A 22,241-nucleotide genomic window follows, 5' to 3' on the forward strand; every position below is an offset into this window, starting at 1 on the left:
AATGCCATCCCATGGCAGCTGGCCTCTGTCATGCACGCTTCTCTTTTTTAAAAAAAATCAGTTTTATTGAGATATATTCACATACCATACAATCATCTATGGTGTACAATCAGCTGTTCACAGTACCATCATATAGTTATACATTCATCACCCCGATCTGTTTTTGAACATTTTCCTTACACCAGAAAGAATCAGAAAAAGAATAAAAAATAAAAGTAAAAAAGAATACCCAAACATCCCCTCCATCCCACCCTGTTTTTCACTTAGTTTTTGTCCCCATTTTTCTACTCATCCATCCATACACTGGATAAAGGGTGTGCAATCCACAAGGTTTTCACAATCACACTGTCACCCATTGTAAGCTACATTGTTATATAATTGTCTTCAAGAGTCAAGGCTACAGGGTTGGAGTTTGTTAGTTTCAGGTATTTACTTCTAGCTATTCTAATTCATTAAAACCTAAAAAGTGTTATCTATATAGTGTGTAAAAATGTCCACCAGAGTGACCTCTCCACTCCATTTGAGATCTCTCAGCCATTGAAGTTTTATTCTATTTCATTTCACATCCCCCTTTGGGTCAAGAAGATGTTCTCAATCCCACGATGCCGGGTCCAGATTCATCCCTGGGAGTCATATCCTGCATTGCCAGGGAGATTTACAATCCTGGGAATCAGGTCCCACGTAGTGGGGAGGGCAGTGAGTTCACGCACCCAGTTGGCTTAGCTAGCGAGAGAGGGCCACATCTGAGCAACAAAGAGGCACTCAGGGAGACTCTTAGGCACAATTGTAAGTGGGCTTAGCCTCTCCTTTGCAGTAACAAGCTTCATAAGGGCAAACCCCAAGATTGAAGGTACATCCTACTAAATTGTTAGTCCTCAATGTTTGTGAGAATAAATCCAGGTGGGGAAGTTCCACATCTCCACATTTTTCCCCAGTTCCTCAGGGGGGCCCTGCAAATACATTCTTATTCTCTGCCCAGATTACTTTGGAATGTATCCGGATTTCACAGTAACCTATACAAACCTACCAGATCCCACTTCCTATTCAAAGTTCCATGTAATTATGGTGTTCAAATTAACTGACTATACAAGTCAAATTATTTAGTGTGCTATAGAAAATATAGATCCTGTGCCAAATAAACATCTCTTCCCTTGGTCTCACACAGAAGTTGAAGCTTCAAAACACAGTCAACAGCATCCTTTACCCTTTGGACTTATTTGCCTTAGTCTTAACCTGATCTGCTACATTCTGTCTCTAATTGAAGTCTGAACCCTGTTTCAGCTTTTTTAACAGTTGCTGTATGAGGTAATACCAACATTCATAGCTGCCGAACTCTAACTCTGAGTTTCAGGTGTCACACAGATACCCAAAGTTCCAGAGACTGACCAGGTTATACCCAAAGAGCTCAGCATCTCAGAATTTGGAGATAACCATTACAACTCAGGAATAGATGTGATTGCTCTAAGATTCAATTATCAGAGTTTACACCTTATAGTTAGTCCATATTAGTGAGATGTTACAATGTTTATCTTTTTGTGTCTGGTGTACTTCCCTGAAAATGCTGTCCACCAAATCCATTCCATTCACCTAGTTGGGTGTCTCACAATTTCATTCCTTCTTCTATTTCTTCTTGAGTGATAGTCTTGAATCCCAGTTGTTCTGGGCTCCTCTCGGTAGGGGATTGATCCAAGGAGCTTCTGGCCTGCTCCCTTCCCCACCCTCCACACCATACAGTGTGGCAGAGTTGGTACTTGTACTCCTTTCAGAGCGAATTAAGCAAATACCCTTAGACAGGCATTTGAGAGACAGCCCCTATTTGAAGTTTTTCTTATTTTCTGGTCTGCTCAACCCCAGGATATTTTCTTCCCAAGTGGGGAAGCAGGGGCCAGGACCATCACGGCAGCAGCTCCATAATCTCCTTAGCTATCAGCTCTTGACCCTTCTGTTCAGTAGAACTTTGCTGTGTGGCATCACCACACAGCCATCCCGCAGCCACATTTCCCGTTCCCAGAGGCCGGGGGTTTCCTTCTGAGCAGCCCCTACACATTGTATCTGAAGACGGGAGTGTCTTTCTGGGCTGCCTCCCCAGCTACCCGGGGGGCTGCATTCAGAGTTGCCAGATTTGCTTGTGGGCCAGGAGACCCTGGGCGTTTGCCAGCAGGACATTCACAACTCTCTCTCCTTCCTCCTGGACTTCGGTGGACTGAGGGGAGGAGGTGGGGAGTTGCTGAGGACTCACACAAGGTGCCCGCCAGACCCAGGGTCTTGCTAAAATCAGCATCTGCCTCTCCTCTGTCCCTAATGGCCTCTGTGTGCTTTTGTGTAGAGGCACGTAATTAGCGGTTTGGAGGTTTGTTGTTAAGTGGTTGAAGCTTCCAGAAGGAGCCCAGCCACACCCTCCAGCTCTGTGTATCCTCCACACGGAACCGCCTTTGGTTCTCTCCGTTAGCTCTTCCAGCACAGGCCAGGCCGTGACACCCCTTCTCACCCCCACCCCGTGCTGCGGCTGGGGGATGGCTTGAGGTCCGCTGCAGTTAGACTCCCCTCCACCCTCTCGTCACCACGCCAGGGCTGTGGAGAGTGTTGCCAAGTGAGGGGGCAAGCCCTGAGAGGAGGAAAGAAAACACTAAGCTCCTGAGAAGACCCTCCCTGCAACCCGTCTTCTTTGCCAAGCCTTCTCTTGGAGCTCCTTTGATGAGGTGCCTGGATTCAAACCTTGCCAGTCTGGGCTATCCGATCCGCCATGAGGGTGGCTCCGCTCGGCTCTCGGGGTGGGAGGGGAGAGGAACGCACAGCTTCGCACTCAGATCACGCTTTGCCATTGCCTCTCCCCTGGGCTTGCACATCTGGGTCAAATAAGTTGAAACTGGCTCATCATAATGAAAGGAGAGGAAAAGCCACAGGCTGAGCCATAGAAATGACTTCATCTGGTAGAACTCATCAGCAATGGCTGGAAAGCAGTCTTGTTTGAACATGTGTATGGGAAGGAGAGCAGACTGTCTGTGGTTTGCATTTTCATGTTTCATGTGCAACAGCATTTTCCTGGGGATTTGGCTAAGCTAGCTTTGGCAGAGAGCAAGAGGCAGCTGCTCTTAACTCTCCTGCTGTCTCTAAAAGCCATTGGTTGGGCTTTGGTGTCTGGTAGGGGGACAAGGGGTGGTTTATGTGATGGAGAAGGCCCAACAGGAGAACCCCATGGGTCTGTCCTGGCTCCAGGGTGCATCAGCCTATGTGTCCCAGCCCTGAGCTGCGTGGGAAGTACCGTGTGGGCAGGGCCACCGTTCAGCTGGGATGCATCAGTGTGATCATTTATTTGGGTTAACACACGCCTGCAGAAAAAGAGCTGCTGCCCCAAGTCCCACAAGAGCTGGCAATACCACCACCGGGCCCCTCTCTGGGAACCCCACAGGCCTCCCCATGAGCCACCACTGCCCTTCTTGCTGTGGGAGGTTGGTACCAGCAGACATAAATCAAAACAGCCATTGTTCCTGTCGTGGGCCAGTCCAGAACACCTCCTTCAGGTGTGGCTGCAACAAGAGCATCCTCCACCCCTCCAAACTCCCCTGAGACTTGTTCCCCAGCATCTGGCTGCAGTGCACCCCAGTGGTGCCATTCTTCAGGCATCCCTCTAGAGCTGGAGGCGAGCAGGGCCCCACTCCCCTGCACCCCGCCCCTGGGAAACATGAGCATTCGTTGGTGGTGGTCCCTATGTGCATTGAGTGCTACCAGACCCCCAGTCTGTAGCCCCATCATTCTGATGCCTCATTAGGCCCTTTGGTTTGGTTGACAGCTCTTTCTGTGTGTGCAGCAGGGGTTGGAGCTAGTCAGGATTCTCCGGATAGGGATGACTTCAGGGGAACAGGGCTCCAACACTGGTTTCTTAGGAAGAGGTCTGAAGGCCTAGGAAGACAGTATTGCATAGGGGAACCAGACTCCTGGGTTCAGGTCCCAGCCCCACCACTGCTAGCTGTGTGACCTTGGGCAAATTACTTAACCTCTCTGGGGCCCCTTTTCAAGGGATGGCTTGTTTTTCTATTTTTAATAGATTTGTTACACAAGCGATCCATATTTGTTTTTAAAAACTCGGAAAATACAAAAGAACATTTAAAAAATTCTAATTTTGTGTAACATCACCACCCAGGGAAAACCTCTGCTAACATCCTGGTATATGTCCTATCAGAATTATTTCTGTGTGCACCTAGTATAGGAAGTTGTATGTATAACATGCCCTTTTAAAAAATAAATGGCATCATATTACTAAAAATGGCATTATATTATGCATATTATTTTATTTCCATGAGGGCCTGACATGTCAGATGTTGGTTTAGGCAATGCACATCCTGTGTACCCACAAAGTTCAGCCGCAAGGAGCTTACATTCGGTTGACCACAAGGGATTAAATAAATGTGCCAAGTGGCAGTGACAGCTAGGAAGAAAAATAAAGCAATGTCAGAAAGCTAGAAGGATAGAGACTTGGATGTCTAGTTAAAAAGGGCAGTTTGAATGCCCATCGGCTTCCTTCCAAAACCCCACTGACATTAAAATGGCATACAAGGAATTACCTTAAAAAGTTTGTTTTTAACTCTTACAGACCAATAGAAAGGGAGTCAACAAGAACAGAATTTTCAAGCTGAAGAAGCAAAGGGAGGAGGGTACCTGACTGAGGAAGTGAAACAGCAGAGAGGAAATCTGAGCAGCTGTCCCCACTCTCACACTGCCTTCCCCACCCTGCTAGGAGATGTGGTCTCTAGATTCCAGGGGCAGTTGAGGGTGGGCTCATGGTAGTGAAATCTAGAAGGAATGAGCAAAAGTCTGCACCCGTCAGTGTCAAGGTGACACCTGCCCCCACCCAGCCTTCTCTTCCTCATGCAGGAAGCCGTCAGCCAGGCTTATTCCCTCCACTTGAAACTGGAGAATGGAGGGTCTGCCCAGCCCGAGAAAAAGGACCTGAACATTTCAAGGGATCCATAACGCAGAGGGACAGCGCCATCATCCTGAAGTGCAGCACGTGGCCATCTCACCTGTGGCTACAGAGCTTCCGGTCAGCTTCTTTGGGCCCCACTCTTTCTTAGGAGGTCATGGACAGACAGCAAAGCCTGGACTTTTGAGTAAAGCAAACTCTGGGCTTTCGTTACTAATAATGTGTCAATATTGGTTCATCACTGTAACAAGTGCCATGCCAGATGGTAAGGATAGGGGACACCGCATGCAGGGAATGTGGGAGTTCTCTGGACTTTCTGGGCAATCTTGCTGAAAACCTAAAGCTACTCTAAAAATAAAGTTTATGGAAAGAAAAGTAAAAGTAAAGGAAGGAAAGGAATAAAAAGGAAGACTTGGAGGAGACAGAATAGGCGGAGAGAAGAAATTTTCTAAAGCACTCATTAAGCTCCGAGAGAAATGATACATCATATGCATGAGAACAAGATACTGTCAATAAAGAATTTTTTTAAAAAAAAAGCTCTTGGAAATTAAAAAATATGGTAGGTGATATGAAAAAAATTCAATAAAAGAGTAGAAGCTGAAGCTGAAGTAAACTTCCTTAAAAGTAGAGCAAAAAGACTGAGAGATGGAAAATGGGAGAGAAAAGGTAAGAAAGCTGGAAGATGGGTCCAAAAGTTCAGATATCCAAATGACTGGAGTTGCAGAAAAAAAAAAGGCAGAGAAAACAGGGAAGAAAATCATCAAAGAAATAATCCACGACAGTTTCCCAGGACAGAGAAACAGGAATTTCAAGAATGAAAAGGCCCCCTAAGTCCCTAGCAGAATGGATGGAAATAAACCCACCCCAAGACCCATCAACATGGTTAGAATGTTGTGGACAGCAAGAAAAAAGCAAGTCTTATCCAAAGACTGGGAATCAGAATGGCCCAGAATTCTCTACAGCAGCACTGCCGTCCAGAAGGTCCAGAGCCGTGCTTTCAGATTTTGAGGGTCACTCCTTTCTATCCTAGAATTCTTTAGCCAAGCCCTTAAGTGTGACAGAATAAAGACATTTGCAGATGTGCCAAGTCTCAGACTTTACCTCCTACGCACCACGTCTCAGGAAGCAACGTGAGTTTGTGCTTTAGCTCAGTGGTTCTTAATATGTGATTCCTTGGCACAGCGTCGACATCAGCTGGGAGCTTGTTAGAAATGCAGATGCTTGGGCCCCAACCCAGACCTCCTGAATTGGGCGATTCTGACGCACACTGAAGTTTGAGAACCACCTGCTTTAGGAAAACAAGGATATAAACCACGAAAGAGGAAGATAATGGATCCTGGAGACAAGGGACCGAGCCCCCAGAGAAGGGCAGAGGCCTTCCCAGCGTGATGCTCAGAGAACCCAGAGCATGGCTGTGCCCAGGTCCCTACCTCTTGGGGCAGCCAGAGGCTCCAGGAAACCCTCAGTAGCGTGCCTTAGTGCACCTGATGAGCCTTAGTGTATCGAGAGGAGATTTCTATAAATGGGGACATGAATTTGGAGATGAACTGAGGACAAGTTTATAGGAAATTAAGCAGATAAAGTAGTTACTAACCTTGTGTATCAAAAATTGTGCTGAAAGGGAAAAATAATCATAGCAAACTATTCAGCAAATGGCATCTGCATTGCCCTTAGAGTGTAAACCTTGAAAACTGATTTATCCAAAATGATGATATGGTTGTATTTTGAGGATGGGGGTTGGGAGTGTGTGTGTGAGTGTGCGGCCGTTTGCACTCTTGGTAGGGGGCTTTAAGAAAAAAAGAGCTAAATCCTTATCTGCCATAATAGGAGGTTAAAAATAAGAGTAAAAATGGGTGACAGTGTGGTTGTGAAAACCTTGTGGATTACACTCCCTTTATCCAGTGTATGGATGGACGAGTAGAAAAATGGGGACAAAACCTAAATGAAAAATAGGGTGGAATGGGGGGGATGATTTGGGTGTTCTTTTTTACTTTTATTTTTTATTCTTATTTTTATTTTTTCCGGTATATGGAAAATGTTCAAAAACTAGATTGGGGTGATGAATGCACAACTATAAGATGGTACTGCAAACAGCTGATTGTACACCATGGAATGATTGTATGGTATGTGAATATATCTCAGTAAAACTGAATTTTTAAAAAATAAGAGTAAAACTGAAAATTGAAGGAGTCATGGTATATAGAAATATTTATAATTTTGAACTACAGAAGTACATAACCCAATAAATGGCTAGAAACGTTGAAAGTGGTGCCTTCAAAGAGCTGGAAATCAAGCGCCAGAGAAGGACAGAAAACTGTTTTTAAAACAAGCTCCATTTAACTCTTTAACTTGTTTGCAAATACAACTTGAATTAAAAATGAAAACAAAATTAAACAGCATGTCAAGTAGGGATACTTTTTATAAGGAGTGTCAGGGACATCCTCTTAATATATTTGGGAACATTTTCAAGGGATGGGGTTTTGAAGGGTGTAAGATTGTTCAGAGTGTTTCGTTTTTGCTTTTTGTTGTTTTTTTTTTACAAATGCCAACAGGAAGGCAGCTCCTGTACCCTCATGGCCAGACATTTGGGCAGAGGAATTGCCAGGGGTTGCTCATCCAGAGCAGTGGCTCCCTCAAGTAAACTGGGTGAATGGGGTTTGAGGAGAGAGGAGGCAGGTGGATGGACCTCACCAGCTGACCCAAGTGTACCCATCCTGGCCCAACTGGGCAGCCACTGGGACGCTTGGTGCTTCCAGGGATCGAAATAATCCCCACTTCAGGTGTGTCGTGAGGAATACATGTGTTAATGTACATGTAGGGCTTATACTTGTGCCCTTCTGGGAGCCTTGAGCACTGAGGTTCCAAAGGGCACTGACACCGTTTAAAAAAAAATTTTTTTTATTTTGAAAAAATTTCAACCCTCAGAAAAGTTGCAGGAAAAAAGAGAACTCCCCTATAAACACCCTTGGCCTATTGCTAACATTTTGCCCCATTTGCTTTTCCCCTCTCCCCATATATATAGAGTAAAAGCAATTGTTATTATAATTATTACCATCGTTTATTATTGAAAAGTAAGTTGCAGAGGTCATGAGTCTTCACTGGTAACCACCTCAGCACATCTCTCCTAGGATCAGGGGGATGGGATAAAATGATCGATTTCAGAAAGTTTCACATGTATGCAAAACTATGAAGGAACAGAGTCCAGTGTTAGATTTTACCAGTTCTTCCTTTAAGGCAGCCCCTACTCCCTGTCCCGGCCCCAGGATCCAAACAAGGATCGTGCATTTCCTTGAGGGCTCTGTCTTCTGCATCTCCTTCCATCCAAAACAGTTCTTCAGCCTTTCTTCACCTTTCATAACTCTGACACTCTTGAAGAACTAAGGCTACGTGTTTTGTTGCAGGTCCCTGGATTTGGGTTTGCTGATTTTCCCCCATGATGAAATTCAGGTTCTGCATTTTGGTCCAGTGCTTCCCATCAGAAAGCACCTAATGTCCGTTTGTCCCTTTCTGGGTAGTGCTACCTCTGATTGGGGTCAGAGGTGGTAGCCTCAAGATTTCCCTGCTGTAAAGGGCCTCAGTTTTCTCTTTAGAGTTAATAAGTAACCTGTGGCAGGTGTTTTTGAGACTGTGCAAGTGTCTCCTGTTCCCCAACATACTTTCACCAATGGTTTGGGCATTTATTGGGTATTGACTCTCTCTTTTTTTATTTGTTTTTTTAACTTTTATTGCATTAACTGATAGCACAAAATTTCCTGTTGTAGCCACATTCCGGTGTACAATTCAGGAGTCTTAACTAAATTTAAAATATTCTGCTACCATTACCCTCACCCACACCTGTTACCCTTCTTTTTTCATTTCCTCAGACAGAAACTACTCACCCATCAAGCTATAACTCCCTCTTCCCACCCTGCGTCCCTGCCCCTGGCAATCTATAAGTCACCATCAGTCTCTATGAAGTTTGGTTCTTCTAGGTATTTCACATCAGTGGGATCACACAGTATTTGTTTTTTTGTGTCTCGCTTATTTTGCTCAACAGGATGTCCTCAAGGCTCATCCGTGTTGTGATGTGAGAGGGGCATTGACTCTTGAGCAAACCCTTCCTGAAGTTCAGCTGCAGGTCAACATCCTGGTTGGCACTTAGGTAAAACCCCAGAGCTTAGTTTTTGCTGCCGTGAGAAATTGAGCATTGTTAACTATTATTGATTTTATCCGAGAAGTTTTATTTCCTTTGGGATAAAAATGCCCTTGCTGGATTAGAAGTCTGAAGAGACCAGGTTCATTCATTCATTTGTTCAGTACGTATTTGTTGAATACTTATTACTTTGTGCCAGGCGATTCCAGGTGCCAGGGGGATAAAATGGTAAAAGAAATAGACAAAATCCCTGCCCTCCTAGAACATACATTCTAATGTGGGTGTGTGTTTGTGGAAGGTCAGACAATAAAGACCTAAGAATAAATCTGCACTCTATTGTCAGGTAGCAATAAGTGAAGGAAGAGGAAGTTGGCAAAGGGGGTAGTGTGTGCTGGGATAAACGGTGCTGTTCTAGCCAGGGCCATTGGTTCTCCAAAAGGCAAACCTCTGCAACAAGGGGCGTCTCAGGTCCCAGAGTCTGCCTGGCAGAGAGGACAGCTGGTGCACAGGCCAAGGACGTGCTTGATGCATGTCAGTGGCACAGGCAGGATGTGGGGGATGTGGGTGTGGCTCATGCAGGGACGGCTCGGGGGGAATGGTGTGGTCTGAGTGTTCCAGGGCTGCCTTAGTAACGCTCCCCAGGCTGGATGTCCTCAACCAATAGAAATGTATTGACTCACAGTTCCGGAGGCTGCAGGTCTGAAATCCGAAGCCTGTGAGAAGAGTCCTTCCTTGCCTGCTCCAGCTTCTGGTGCTTTACGTGCAGTCCTTGGTGCTCCTTGGCTGCAGCTGCATCATTCCAATCGCTCCTCTGTTGTCACACGGCCTTTTCCCTTTGTCTGTGTCTGAGTCCAAATCCCTCTTCTTATAAGGACCCCAGTTATATTGGATTATGGCCCCCACCCCACTCCCCCTTACTCCAGTTGGCCTCATCTTAATCACATCTTCAAAGACCCTACTTCCAAATAGGTCACATTTATGGATCCGGGCTTTAGGAATGGACCATGTCTTTTGGAGGGGCACAGTTCCACCCATGCCAGTTGGTAAGTGAAGATGGAGAGATCACCAGGGGCAAGGTCACAAGGGGCCATGTGGAGAGGATGGGAAGCTGGTGGAGGGGCCCTGGCACTAAGGCCCTAAGCCTGTGCTTAGTTCCTTCCTAGCGGCAGCCCTGCAGGAGGGCACGGGCCCTGCCAGCCCCTACACCGAAGCCAGCATGTGAGGGCTAACTTGCCCTGGCCAGGGCTTCCAGTGGTGGTCTGAGAGGAACTGGGCCCCTGAGGAATGACTGGCTCTGCAGGGCTCTGGAAGGGGAAGCTGTGAGGTTTCTAAGTTCAGGGTAGTTTCTCAGGAAAGGAAGAAAGACATTAGAGAGGGAGCAGTTGGGAAATGCCCTCCCCTGCACCGTGTTCTGTAGCCAAGGGTGGAAGGCAGGAGGGGGCTGGCTGGGGCAGGCCTTTAACAGGGCCTGCTCGGAGGCTCAGTGGCTTTCTGATCTGGATCAGCCAGGGAGCCCCAGGCATGGAGCCTCAGGCTGTGCCCATGCCAGCAGAGTTAGGCTGTTCTCCAACATCAGCTCTGTCTTTGTTCTGAGCCATTCTGCCCCATTCCAAGGGAATTCCACTGCTAACAGCTTTTCTCCCCGTTGCCCAACCCAGGCAACTGAAGGAACAACAAAAACAAGAAGAAAAGCCAGCATTTATGGAGCACGTTGTTTTCTGTGTGTGAGGCACTCTAAATGCTTTCCATGTGCTAACTCACTTAATTCTCATGGCAGCCCCGTAAGGTAGGTGCTATTATAACCATCACCTGCTCACAGGTGAGGAAGCTGAAGCAACAGAGAAGTCAGTTGCTCTCCCAAGGTTGCACAGCTAGGAAGTACAGAGCATTCGAACCCAGGCTGATTGGCTCCAGAATCTCTGTGCTTATCCACAAAGCTGCCCTGCAGTTAACAAGGGCCAAGGTGGTGCCGTTTGGTCAACTTCAGGCTGTCTCCTGCGTCTTGAGACCTTGGTACACTTGAACTCTGACAACTGGCCTATGACACTGGGCTGTTAGAGAGCAAGAGTGAGAAGTGAGGAGCTGCCTTTCGCTGATTCCCAGAAGGTTGTAAGGAGGCCTGCACGCTTCCCTTTTGGTGTAGTCAGATCTAGGGACTCCCAGGAATTAGGGTGACCTTCATTTAGCACTTTCAGTGGTCCAGAGGACATTTTGTTTTATATTAACAGTAACTCTGTGGGGCATATTTTAGCAGACGAGGAAACCAAGACTTCTAAGAGGCTAAATCATGTGCCCAAGGTTGCACAGCTGGTTGGGGGAGAGCTGTCTGTCCAGCTCAGGTGTGGCATCCCTGTCTTTGCCAGATGATAGACCAGAGTGTTTGATGCTCATTGGAAGTCCTGTGCTTGAAGTGCTATCCCTCTTCAGCAGCCAGCAGCCCTCACCTTTGTATATCCACACTGGGCCACTGGAAGAAGATGTTGTTTAGGGAGGAGCTGTGTTGAAAGAGCACTGCAGTTAGGGTATGACGACTCCTAGTTCCAGTCTGGCGTCTGCCACACCTCACAGCGTGATATTGGATAAGTCTTTGAACCCCTTTGAACCTTTTCCATTCACTTGAGGTGAGGATTAAATGTACATAGCAGTACATTGCTGGTGGGAATGTAAAATGGTACATCTGTCATGGAAAGCAGTGTGGTGGTTCCTCAAAAAGTTCCATATAGAATTACCATAGACCTGGCAGTTCAGCTCCAAGTATATCCCAAAGCAATTTAAAACAGGGACTCAAACAGATACATGTACACCAACATTCATAGCAGCATCATTCACAATAGCCAAAAGGTGGAAACAACCCGAGTGTCCATTGACAGATGAATGGATAACCCTACTGTGTCTATCCATACAATGGAATATTGTTCAGCCATAAAAAGGAATGAAGTTCTGAGACGTGCTACAACATGGTTGAACCTTAAAAACATATGCTGAGTGAAAGAGGCCAGATACAAAGGGACAAATATTGTGTGATGGTCAGGTAAATGAATTATCTAGAAATAGCAAATTTGCAGACACAGAAAGTAGATTAGAGGTTACCGGGGATGGGAGGATTTGGGGGAGGGGGACTTTTTGCTTGGCAGGTATAAAGTGTCTGTAAATAAAAAAATTCTAAAACAAAATATAACAAAAAATTCTACCTGTTTCTTGGACCAAATATGAAAGCATAGCTTGGTGGTTGTGATGGGCTTTGAGGTACATAGGTGAGTATGAGAATTTCCGGGTGTTAGCAAATGCACCTGCCAGGCTTCTGCTCTCTCTTGGGTTTTCCTGGTGAGCATATCTTGAATCTGCAGTAACGGGTTGAGGGGAGATGTGGGCCTTTGAGAAATATCTACAACTAATTTTGAAATACCATTTTCCTTTCCTGTCTTTGAGATCTATGCTGAAGCTCTATATAAAAATGTTAGAGTGGTGATTAGTTGCAGATATTATTAAAAATAGGGAAAAGGACTTAACTCAAAATAGGTGGTACTGGACCCTAAGCAACAGAGTCTATTTAGGACAACTACAGGGTTTCCTTATGATTAAAACAGTGGTTCTGTACCAGGCGCAATTTTGCCCCCCTTCGCAGGATACATTTGACTTTGGAGACATTTTTGGTTGTCACGATGGAGGGTGGGTGTGCCGGTTTGAAACTGTTATGGACCCCAGAAGAGCCATGATTTTTTTAATCTGATCTTGTTGGGTGGAACTTTTGATTGAGTGTTTCCATGGAAATGTTACTCAACCAGTTGTGGGGGAGACCTTTGATTAAATTAGTTCCATGGCGGTGTGGGCCCCGCCCATTCAGGGTGGATCTTGAGTAGTTCACTGGAGCATTTAAGAGAGCTCAAGAGCCGACACAGACGCTGATGCTTGGAGACACTTGGAGACGCAGACAGAAAGAAGTTTGGATATGCTAAACTAAGAGATGAAGCCCAGAGTTTGCCCTGGAGAATCTAAGAGAGGACCCCCAGATGCTTAGAGAGAAATGCCCTGGGAGAAAGAAGCAAGAATGACAGGAGCCGAGAGAGAGGAGCGAAGACAGAAGCCCAGAGACATTTTGGAGAAAGCTGTTTGAAACACAACCTGGGAGCAAAGGACCAGCAGACGCTGGCCATGTGCCCTCCCAGCTGACAGAGGTGTTCTGGATGCAATCTGCCATTCTTCCATGAAGATATCCTCTTGTTAATGCCTTAGTATGGACACTTTTATGGCCTTAGAACTGTAAATTTGTAACCAAATAAACCCCTGTTCTGGTTTGCTAATGCTGCTGGAATGCAAAACACCAGAAATGAACTGGCTCTTATAAAGGGGGTTTATTTGGTTACATAGTTACAGTCTTAAGGCCATACAGTATCCATCAACAAGGGGAACCTTCACTGGAGAAAGGCCATTGGCATCTAGAAAACCTCTGTTAGCTGGGAAGGCACGTGGCTGTGTCTGCTTGCTCCAGGTTGAGTTTCAAAATGGCATTCTCCAAAATGTCTGTATCAGCTTCCAACAGCCATCCTCAAAATGTCTGTCTCGGCTACAGCTCACTATGAGTTCCTTCTGTCTGAGCTTATATAAGGCTCTAGTAAACCAATCAGGCGTGGCCACACCTCCATGGAAATACTGACTCAATAGGTTCTAACCTAATCCACACTAATACGCCGCCCCCACAAGATTACATTAAAGAATATGGCTTTTTCTGGGGGACATAATATATACAAACCAGCACACCCCGTTTATAAGTCAGTCCGTTTCTGGTATTTTGCATAACGGCAGCTCTAGCAAACTGGCTAACAGTGGGTATCTTAGTTTTTCAGGTTCAACAAAGCACCACAGACTGTTGGCTTGACCAACAGCAATGTATTGTCTCACTGTTTCGGAGCCAGAAGTCCAAAATCTAGGTGTCCCAGGACGAGGTGCTCTCTGAAGCCTGCAGCCTCCTGGTGGCGGCGTGCTGGCCGTCCAGAACTTGGCCTCTGCCTCCATCACGTGGCTGCGTCTCTCCCCTTCTCTCTCTTCCTGTCCATAGGATTGTAGTCACACTGGACTAAGGCCAGCCTGAGTCAGTTTGGCTTCTCTTAACTATTGACATCTTCACAGCTCCTCTTTGCAAATGGGCTCACATCCACAGGACTCGGGGTAGGGACTTGAACATGTTTGTGTGGGGACACAATTCAATCCCTGGTCTTACCTAGCATCCTGGTAGGACGGCCCCTCCCCCCACAACAAAGAATAACCCAGTCCAAAAGGTGGGTGGTGCCAAGGTTGAGAAACGCTGGATTTAATTAGCCAGCACTTAAGCATTGTTTGCCATTGCCAGAAGCTGTTCCAAATGGTTCGCAGGTTCTTGCCTTGCTCAGTCCTCACAACCCCCTGAAGTAGGGGCTCCTCTTATCTCCGTTTGGCAGCTGGGTAGAAGTAGGGGCACAGGGAAGTTAGATAACCATTTGGGTCCCATGGGAGTCAGCAAGGGGCAGGAAGTGGCAGGATGTGAACTCAGCAGTCGGCTCTGGGGCTTGTGCTTTTACCCACTGTGCTGTGCTCTGCGCCACCCCTCAGTAAAGGGAAACGATTAGGCTTTAACCCATGACCTAAAAGCCACATAGCTAGAGACTTGGAGGAAGACCCTGGAAGAGCTAGAAACACTTCATTCCTTTGCCTGGAAAATGGAGGGAGACGGGCCGGGGTTAGGGTGTGGAGGGCCCCAGCGACCTGTCAGGGAAAGCCAGTGTTTCCCAGGTTCTGAGTACAGCTCAGCTCCCGGGTTTAGTGACACCAGATGCCTCAGGGGAGTGGGTCGTGGATGAATATAACCACATACCCTTTCCCCTCCCATCACTGGGGGCCCTGCCCATGGTGTCTTTGGGGATGAGAGTGACAGAGCTGTGCACAGGGGGTGGGTTTTACCTCCCCAGCCATGGCTGTGTTGTTTCATTACAGATGTGAAGACCACGGTGGTTTACCCTGCCACAGAGAAACACCTGCAAAAGTACCTGCGGCAGGACCTCTGCCTGGTCCGAGAGACGGGAGAGGATTACAAGAATGTCACCTTACCCTACCTGGAGTCCCAGAGCCTCAGCATCCAGGTGACCAGCTGCCACGTCCCAGCCTGGCCTGGAGGAGTCAGGTCTCAAAGGCCCTCACTGTGCCCAGTTTATCTGCCTGCAGGGGTCTGATGCGGTCTTAGCAGGGCACACACACTGTCCTAGGCAGTGAGCACAGAGCCCTGCCTTCTTGGAGTCCGTGGGTGGGAGTCAGTGCACAGATATATAAATAGCTATATCATAATGTGTGATCGAGCGATGGGGAGGAACATAAACAGAAGTGCAATAGAGAGTCGTGCATGCAGTGGTTGCTGTTTTATACTGGATGGTCAGAGAGGCTTCATTAATAAGTGGAGTTGACATTGGTCTTGGGTCCCACCTGAGGTGCTGGGATGTGCTGCCGAGGCTCTCCAGGGAATCTCAAAGCAACCGCAGGGAGAACTTACATACACAGTCGACTTGTTGTCATCTCTGAATGAGTGCTGCTCACCCGCCCCGGCGTCTGTGAATGGGTTGTGGTGGGTGCTGGGGAGCTGGGGTGGACCCGCCGAGCCAGATCTTACTCCTGGCTGAGCCCACAGGAGCTGTCTCAGGGTAAAACCTTCCCCGTCACATATTATTCTACCGAAAACAAGATCCCACTGCCCTGGGGGCTTGCTGCTGGCCTCTTCTCCCCCCCCACCCCTCACCCCGGGCTGGTTCGCAGCTTGGCCGAGTCCTCTGAGCGTCTGCAGCCACTGGGCCGGATGCAAGGCCACTTAGCTGAGAGGTCCCAGCGTCTCCGCAGGGCCAGGCCCAGCGCCAACCTGAGCCTCAGCCTGGAACGGGCCCCCTGGGGATACTCCAAGTTAAATGTGATTGATGCTCACTGACGGCTCTTTTTCTTGCTCACTTACCAGTTCTCCGTTTCTCCATCTCTTTATTGCTCACTCTTGTTCTCTTTGAACATTTCCTATTTATTTTCCCCAAGATTCAGGTTACAGTGGCAGCAAGTACCCTTACATGGTAGGGATTTTTGAGCGTGCGGGCCATGCGAGGTGCATTGTATTTGGGGGTAGTAAGAAAGGGAGGTTGGCGGGGCCTAGGAGTGTGATGTTTCCTTGGGGTGGGGGGACCCTGGGTGCTGACAGGCCTCCCGCTAGGCAAGACCTTGTTGGATTGTTAGCTCTGGCTCCTGGTTGATATTTGCACAGGATTCTTCTGGCTTGAGCTGTCTTGATTTTTTTTTCTTTTTTGTCTCAGCACTTGTCCTGTCCTCTAAGTGGCCTTAGGAAGTGTTACTCCATCTTCCTAAACAGCTTCTGCTGTTCGGGGTCCTAGAGGGATCTCCTGGAACATGTGTTCTGCTTTGCTGGTTGCACATATATATGGCAGTCAAGAGAGGAAGCCCCTGATATAGTTGGTGTGAGTCATCTGTATCCATTATTATACATGTTCTGCAATTCCACTTGGCATATAAAACAGTAATTCCACTACTCTTTCAGCTTCTGACATGAGCATTCACTTGTTCTTTCTTGGCTATTTCTAGCAAATTTACAAGTGCTTGGCTTAACTGGTTACAGGCATTGTATTTATTGTGCATGCGCGGTGTTCCAGGCCCCGTGCTGGGCTCGAGAGAGTCCCCCAAATAAAAGAAACCCTGGTAATGCCCTCACAGTCTTAGACCAACCATTGCAAGCCTTTGGGTGGTTTCCCTACAAGATACAATGGTGATATGGGTGTGGGAGGTGCTCGGCTTGGATGGCAGGGGACCCTCTGGTTGGGTCTAAAGGGACAACTAGAAGTTTACCAGGGGGACAAGGCAGGGCAGGGCACCCCAGGCCGAGGGGGTAGGGAATAGAGGGGCACAGAGGTCTGGAATTGAGTGATGCATTGGGGGTGCCGCAAGGCGTTTGGGATGACTGGGGCACGGGGTGGTGGAGGGTGATCAGGAGGTGGCACAGAGAAGGCCGCATCCAGGAGGAGGAGTTTGGACTTTGTCCAGGAGGCCAGGAGACCCCAGACCTCACTGAGCATCAGGATCATCTGTTGAGAATTAATTGTGACTGTCCTGAATGAGAATCTTCAGAGAGTAGGGCTGGGAAGTGTGCTGTTGTTTTTTTAAAATGTCTCTGCTATTTCTAAGGATCACCAGGTTTGAGAACCATTGCTGTAGGTGATGAGGTTAACATGCTCAGATTTGCTGAATGAATTGGAGTGGGGTAAGAGTGGAAGCAGGAAGGCTCCAGAAGCCAGCGTGGTCTGAAGCAAGGCCAAGGCCTTGGGGATGGGTTCCATAGCAGTTGAAGAGGAGGACGTTCCCAGGGCTTCACAGGGCTGAGACCCTGGATGGTATGGAGAGGCAACGGAAGAGTCTGCAGGATCCCTGGGTCTAGGCTGGATGATGAGTAGAGAAAAGATCATGCAGCAGGATGGGGAGCCTGGACAGGGAGATGGGTTTGAGTGGAAGATTATGGATTCCTTTTGGCCTTGCGGAACATTCACTCTGTGCCAGGAGCTGGTCTAAGTATTTTCTGCTTATCATCTTATATAATCTTCATGACAGCTCTTAGTGGAGCTGGAACCACGGCCAGGCCGTCTGGCCCCAATGCCTGTGCTAGTCTGCTCCTCAAATTTGTATTCTTGTGACTTCCCAATGAAAATGTCCAGAAGGTAGTGGGATGTTTGGGTCAGAGCGGAGTGATCATTGGGCTGAAAATGGTAGTCTGGGAGTCACTGTCAGCCTTTGCCATCAGTGAGGGTTTGGATTCTTCCTCTGCCACCTAACAGCAATGTGATCTTTTTCTTAACTTCTGAGCCCCCATTTCCTAATCTGGCAATAAGATTAACAGTTCTTCACTGTGAAAATTGAGAGAGGTGACAGCTATCATGTGGCAGCTGTTGTTTCCAGTACAGAATAGGTGCCAGAATGGTGATTGTCATTGTCCACACAGAGGCTGAGGGGAAGAACTTGCATCTACAAGCATCTTGGGGGAAGAACTTGCATCTACACACAGCCCAGGGGAAGAACTTGTGTCTAAAAGCAGTCCAGGGGAAGAACTTGCTACTACAAACCCTAGAAGTGAGCAGGACTAGGACATCTGGGAGGTGTGCACAGGGTAGCCAGCGGAGGGGACTGGCCAGGCAAGTGAACAGAAATAGAGAAGCAGGAGGGTGAAGAGAGTGTGCAATGTTACAAAGGAGGCCAAGGGAGGAGAGAGGATCCAGAAGGAGTTACCAGGGTCACCTACAGCATTGGGAATATTCTGGAAAGCTGGCCCACATGTACCCATAGCCCCATGCTCAGCAGGGCTAGTAGGTTCTCACAGCCTTGCTTTCAAATGGTGATCCTCCCCATGGCAGTGAGTGCTTTTCCCTTGTTCCTTATCTGGGCTTCTGGCCTTGCAACTTCCTGTGGAGTCAGGGCCCCCCACGTCCCAGGTCGCCTTGCTCCTGATTTCTCTCTATCTTGGGAGATAGGAGGTCTGGTGGCACCGAGGGCAGGCTCTGGAATGCATGAGCTTCCTCCTGCCTGCTCTCACTTCCTCTGCAAACTTGGGGTGATCTTGGCACCCATCTCCCAGGATTGTGGTGAGGGTGCATCCACTGCCCTTAGTGCCTGGCAGGGTCTCCTCTTACCTGCTCCTCTTATCAGCGTTGCCGCCCTGGTGGTCACTGGCTCCTCCCACCTAGCACTTATTTCTTTAAATTACTCTTTTAGCATCGCCACCTCCTTTGCTCTCATTCCTTTTCTCCTTTTTCCCCTTTCCTCACTCGGTCCTTTAGCATTCAGCAAACTGTCTCAACACTGTCGTCATGCTGCAACAGCCCATTACCACCTCAAGGTTTTCAAGCTCCTTCCTCTAATTTTTTTTTTATTAAATTTTATTTGGATGGAATTGTCAATTCATGTGCACTTAAAGAAACAATACCCTTGACCCAGTTTCCTCCAAAGGTCATACCACGCAAAAGTGTAGTAGGGTATCAGCCAAGATGTTGGCCCAGATACAGTCACCGTATAGAATGATCCCACCCCCCACCACAACCCCAGCAACCCCTCATGCTGCCCCTTTATAGCCATACCCAGTGCCCTCCTACCCCATTCCCCACTCTCTCTTGACCCCGGGCAGCCACTCATCTGCTCTCCATCTCCACAATTTTGTCATTTCAGGATTGTTCCTTGAATAGTGTCATACAGCATGCAGTCTTTTGGGATTGGCATTTCTTTTCATTGCGCTTAGTTCTCTGGGGATTCATTCACGTTGTCGAGTGCATCACTAGTTTGTTCCTTTTGATTGCTGTGTGGTGTTCCATGGTGTGGATGCACCACTGCTTGTTCATCTGTTCACCTGCTGGAGGGCATCTGAGTCGTTTCCAGTTTGGGGCTGTTTGAGCTGCTGTTATAAAGGCTCGTGTATGGATTTTCATGTGAATGTAAGTTTTCATTTCTCTGGAACAGCTGCCCAGGAGGATATTGCTGGGTCATCCAGTAGTTGCATGTTTAGCTTTAAGGAAACTGCCAAACTCTCCCCCAGGGTGGTGACACTGGCCTGTGACCCCACCAGCTCCGGAGGGCACCTGGCTCTGGGTGGGACTACATGCTAATACTTTTCTCACTCAAAATCCTCCCCACAATTAGCCCCATTTTCCAAAGGAGGAAGCCAAGGCTTAAAGAGATTAAATAACTTGCCCAGAGTGACAGACAGCTAGTTACCAGTAGAGCTGCGAGACGAAACCAAGCCTGGCTCCCTCTCTGTTGCCACACACATTGGAAGGTGGGAGCTCCTTGCCTGTGGGCAAAAGGGGGACTGGGCATGGGTGAGAGTGGGGATGGGGGCTGTCCTGCCTGCGAGGGGCTCTGGGGGAGGGCATCCTGCCTATGAGGGGCTTCTGGGGGTATCCTACCTGCGAGGGCCACCAGGGCTCTCCACTGAGGGGCAAGCATCTTTGTTTTTGGGATGCTTCAGGTCAGGTTCCAGTTGCCTTTGTTCTCAGGCAGCACATTCCCACAGAGGTTTCCGTTAGGAGAGGAAGTGTCTCTGGGATAATCTGACCCGCGGGCTGCACACTGCTTTGGCCACCGAGCCACAGGAGGAAGCTGCGGCTGGGCGTGCCCCAGCCCCCTCCCAGGAAGTGGCACTGGCCAGGCTCTTCTTGGGAAGAGCCCTTCTTTTATGGCCTGCAGGCCACGTGTGACTGCCTGCAGGTCTTATCAGGGTTCCAGATGCCTTCTACCCTGGGGGGGTGGCTGCAGGAGACCTGGAGGCTCCCAGTTTGCCCTATGGCCCAGATATTCCCAGCAGGTACCCTCTGCTCCATCTCAGTCAGTTGGGTGCTTGACCTTGGCCAAGCCGCCCTCGAGCTGTCATGTCAGTCCTCAAGGCCCAGCATGTGAGGTGTGCCTGTGGCCTCTAAGCCAGTGCCCTGCCCCTGGCCTTTTTGACCAGCAATTCGGAGAGTGGGAAAGGGGACCCCTCTACCGGGTGGGCTGGTTGGGTGGGCTCTTGAACCTCCCCTAGCCCACTCTGAGTTTGTGGCTTACCCTTCCCCTCAGGGAGCCTGGAAGCCCGTGGGGACTAAGAGGGGAACGCAGGCGACAGGGTGGAAGCCTGCCGTTCTCTGGCTTCCCAGCATAGTTGACTGTCCTGGAAGCAATTCGCGTTTGCCATGGGCCCTCAGAGAAGAGCCTGAGGTTGCCAGGTTCGAGCCCTGTGAGAACGGGCTCTTCTTTTCGTACCCCCCCCCTGCAGTCTGGCTTCCTCAGGGAGGCCACCCAGGACCTGTAATGGGCCTGAGGGACAGGTCCTCTGAAGACTGTCATCCACAGCTGACCATGGGGCATGAGCAGGGCCAGAAGCCCAAAACCCTATCCTTGTTGACACTGTGGGGCCTGCCACTGTTCCAGAGGCAGCTGTGCTGATCCCACCACAAATGTATCCAGCAGGGTGGGAGACGCACCTCCACTGACATCTAGCACCAAAGGTTTTTGCCATGCCAGCTGGTAGCTGGCTCCTTAATGGAAAGGTAGACCTCAGTGCACTCAGCTCCCAGCCTGACTCTTTGCCCTGTGGTCCTGCATAAAGTGCACTGGGGTCTGAGGAGACAGTTTCTCCCCTGAGTGTGTGGGCAGTGGGGAAGTGTCACTGCTTTGGGGGGCAGGTGCAGACCAAACCTGTGAGGCCGTGACTGAGCCTGTGCACCACGCTAACCAGGCAGAGCCACATTGGTCCTGGTGGGGACGGCTGTGACTACTGGATTGGCAATGGTGGGACCCCAAGAGCAGCTCCAGAGGACAGCCTGAGTTTATAATCCCTGAGCTCAGTGGCCCTTTCTGGCTTGATTGTCCTTCCTGGAGGGGCCACAGGGCTTACCTTACCCGTTCGGGTATCATACACCCAAGGGGCAGTGAGTGGAAACATGAACCACCTTTCTCTCTCTTCCCACCCCCCTCCAGTGGGTGTATAACATTCTGGAGAAGAAGGCAGAAGCTGACCGGATTGTTTTTGAGAACCCAGATCCCTCTGATGGCTTTGTCCTCATCCCTGACCTCAAGTGGAACCAACAGCAGGTAAAAGATTTCTTGCCGGACCCCCTGGTCTCCACGTACCCTGCTCCTGGTTCCCCGAGGACCGCCCTCCTTCTCACTCTGGCCTCTTGTAAGTGGATTACAAATAACTAACTAGGGGTGGCCTGAGCTCTGTGCATCAGCAGCGCATACGTGGCACACACAAATGCTTGTGCTTTAGCAGGTCAGCTTCATAATGCCCTTTCTGGCTTTCCTCCACCCAAGGGGTTAAGAATGTGGTCATGTTTGCATCTCTGACCACACAAGCCATTCCCTAACCAGCCAAGCAGCTTGGGCTGCCACCTTCCCCTCCAGGAACCCGCTGCGGAATGTTTACCTTCCCTCTGCCCCCTGAGCTGTCCGTCAGCAGATCCAGGCAGGCCTGAGCTGTGGCAACAACACACAGAGGCCCCCAGCAGACTGCATGGCAGAGTAGTCTCTGGCAGTGCAGGCTTCCACCAGGAACCCCACTCAAGCCTCTCAGTGCTCCATCCCCTGGCCTCTCCTAACCTTCCAAAGACCAGCTTTTTTAGCCAAGCCATCTTCTCTCACAAGAAGGCCTCTCTGGTTCTC

At 48.8% G+C, this 22,241-nt stretch overlaps 1 protein-coding gene across 1 annotated transcript in view; it reads left to right on the forward strand.

The window, feature by feature from the left end:
* DCPS (decapping enzyme, scavenger) overlaps positions 1-22,241 on the forward strand; it is a 54,982-nt gene that overhangs the window by 26,468 nt on the left and 6,273 nt on the right. The window contains exons 3-4 of the mRNA XM_037841917.1: positions 15,021-15,166; positions 21,558-21,671. Of these exons, the coding sequence (XP_037697845.1) occupies positions 15,021-15,166; positions 21,558-21,671 (260 nt within the window). The remainder of the gene's footprint in view (positions 1-15,020; positions 15,167-21,557; positions 21,672-22,241) is intronic.

This window comes from Choloepus didactylus, chromosome 6 (genome assembly GCF_015220235.1).
Source record: "Choloepus didactylus isolate mChoDid1 chromosome 6, mChoDid1.pri, whole genome shotgun sequence".
Taxonomy (NCBI): Eukaryota; Metazoa; Chordata; class Mammalia; order Pilosa; family Megalonychidae; genus Choloepus; species Choloepus didactylus.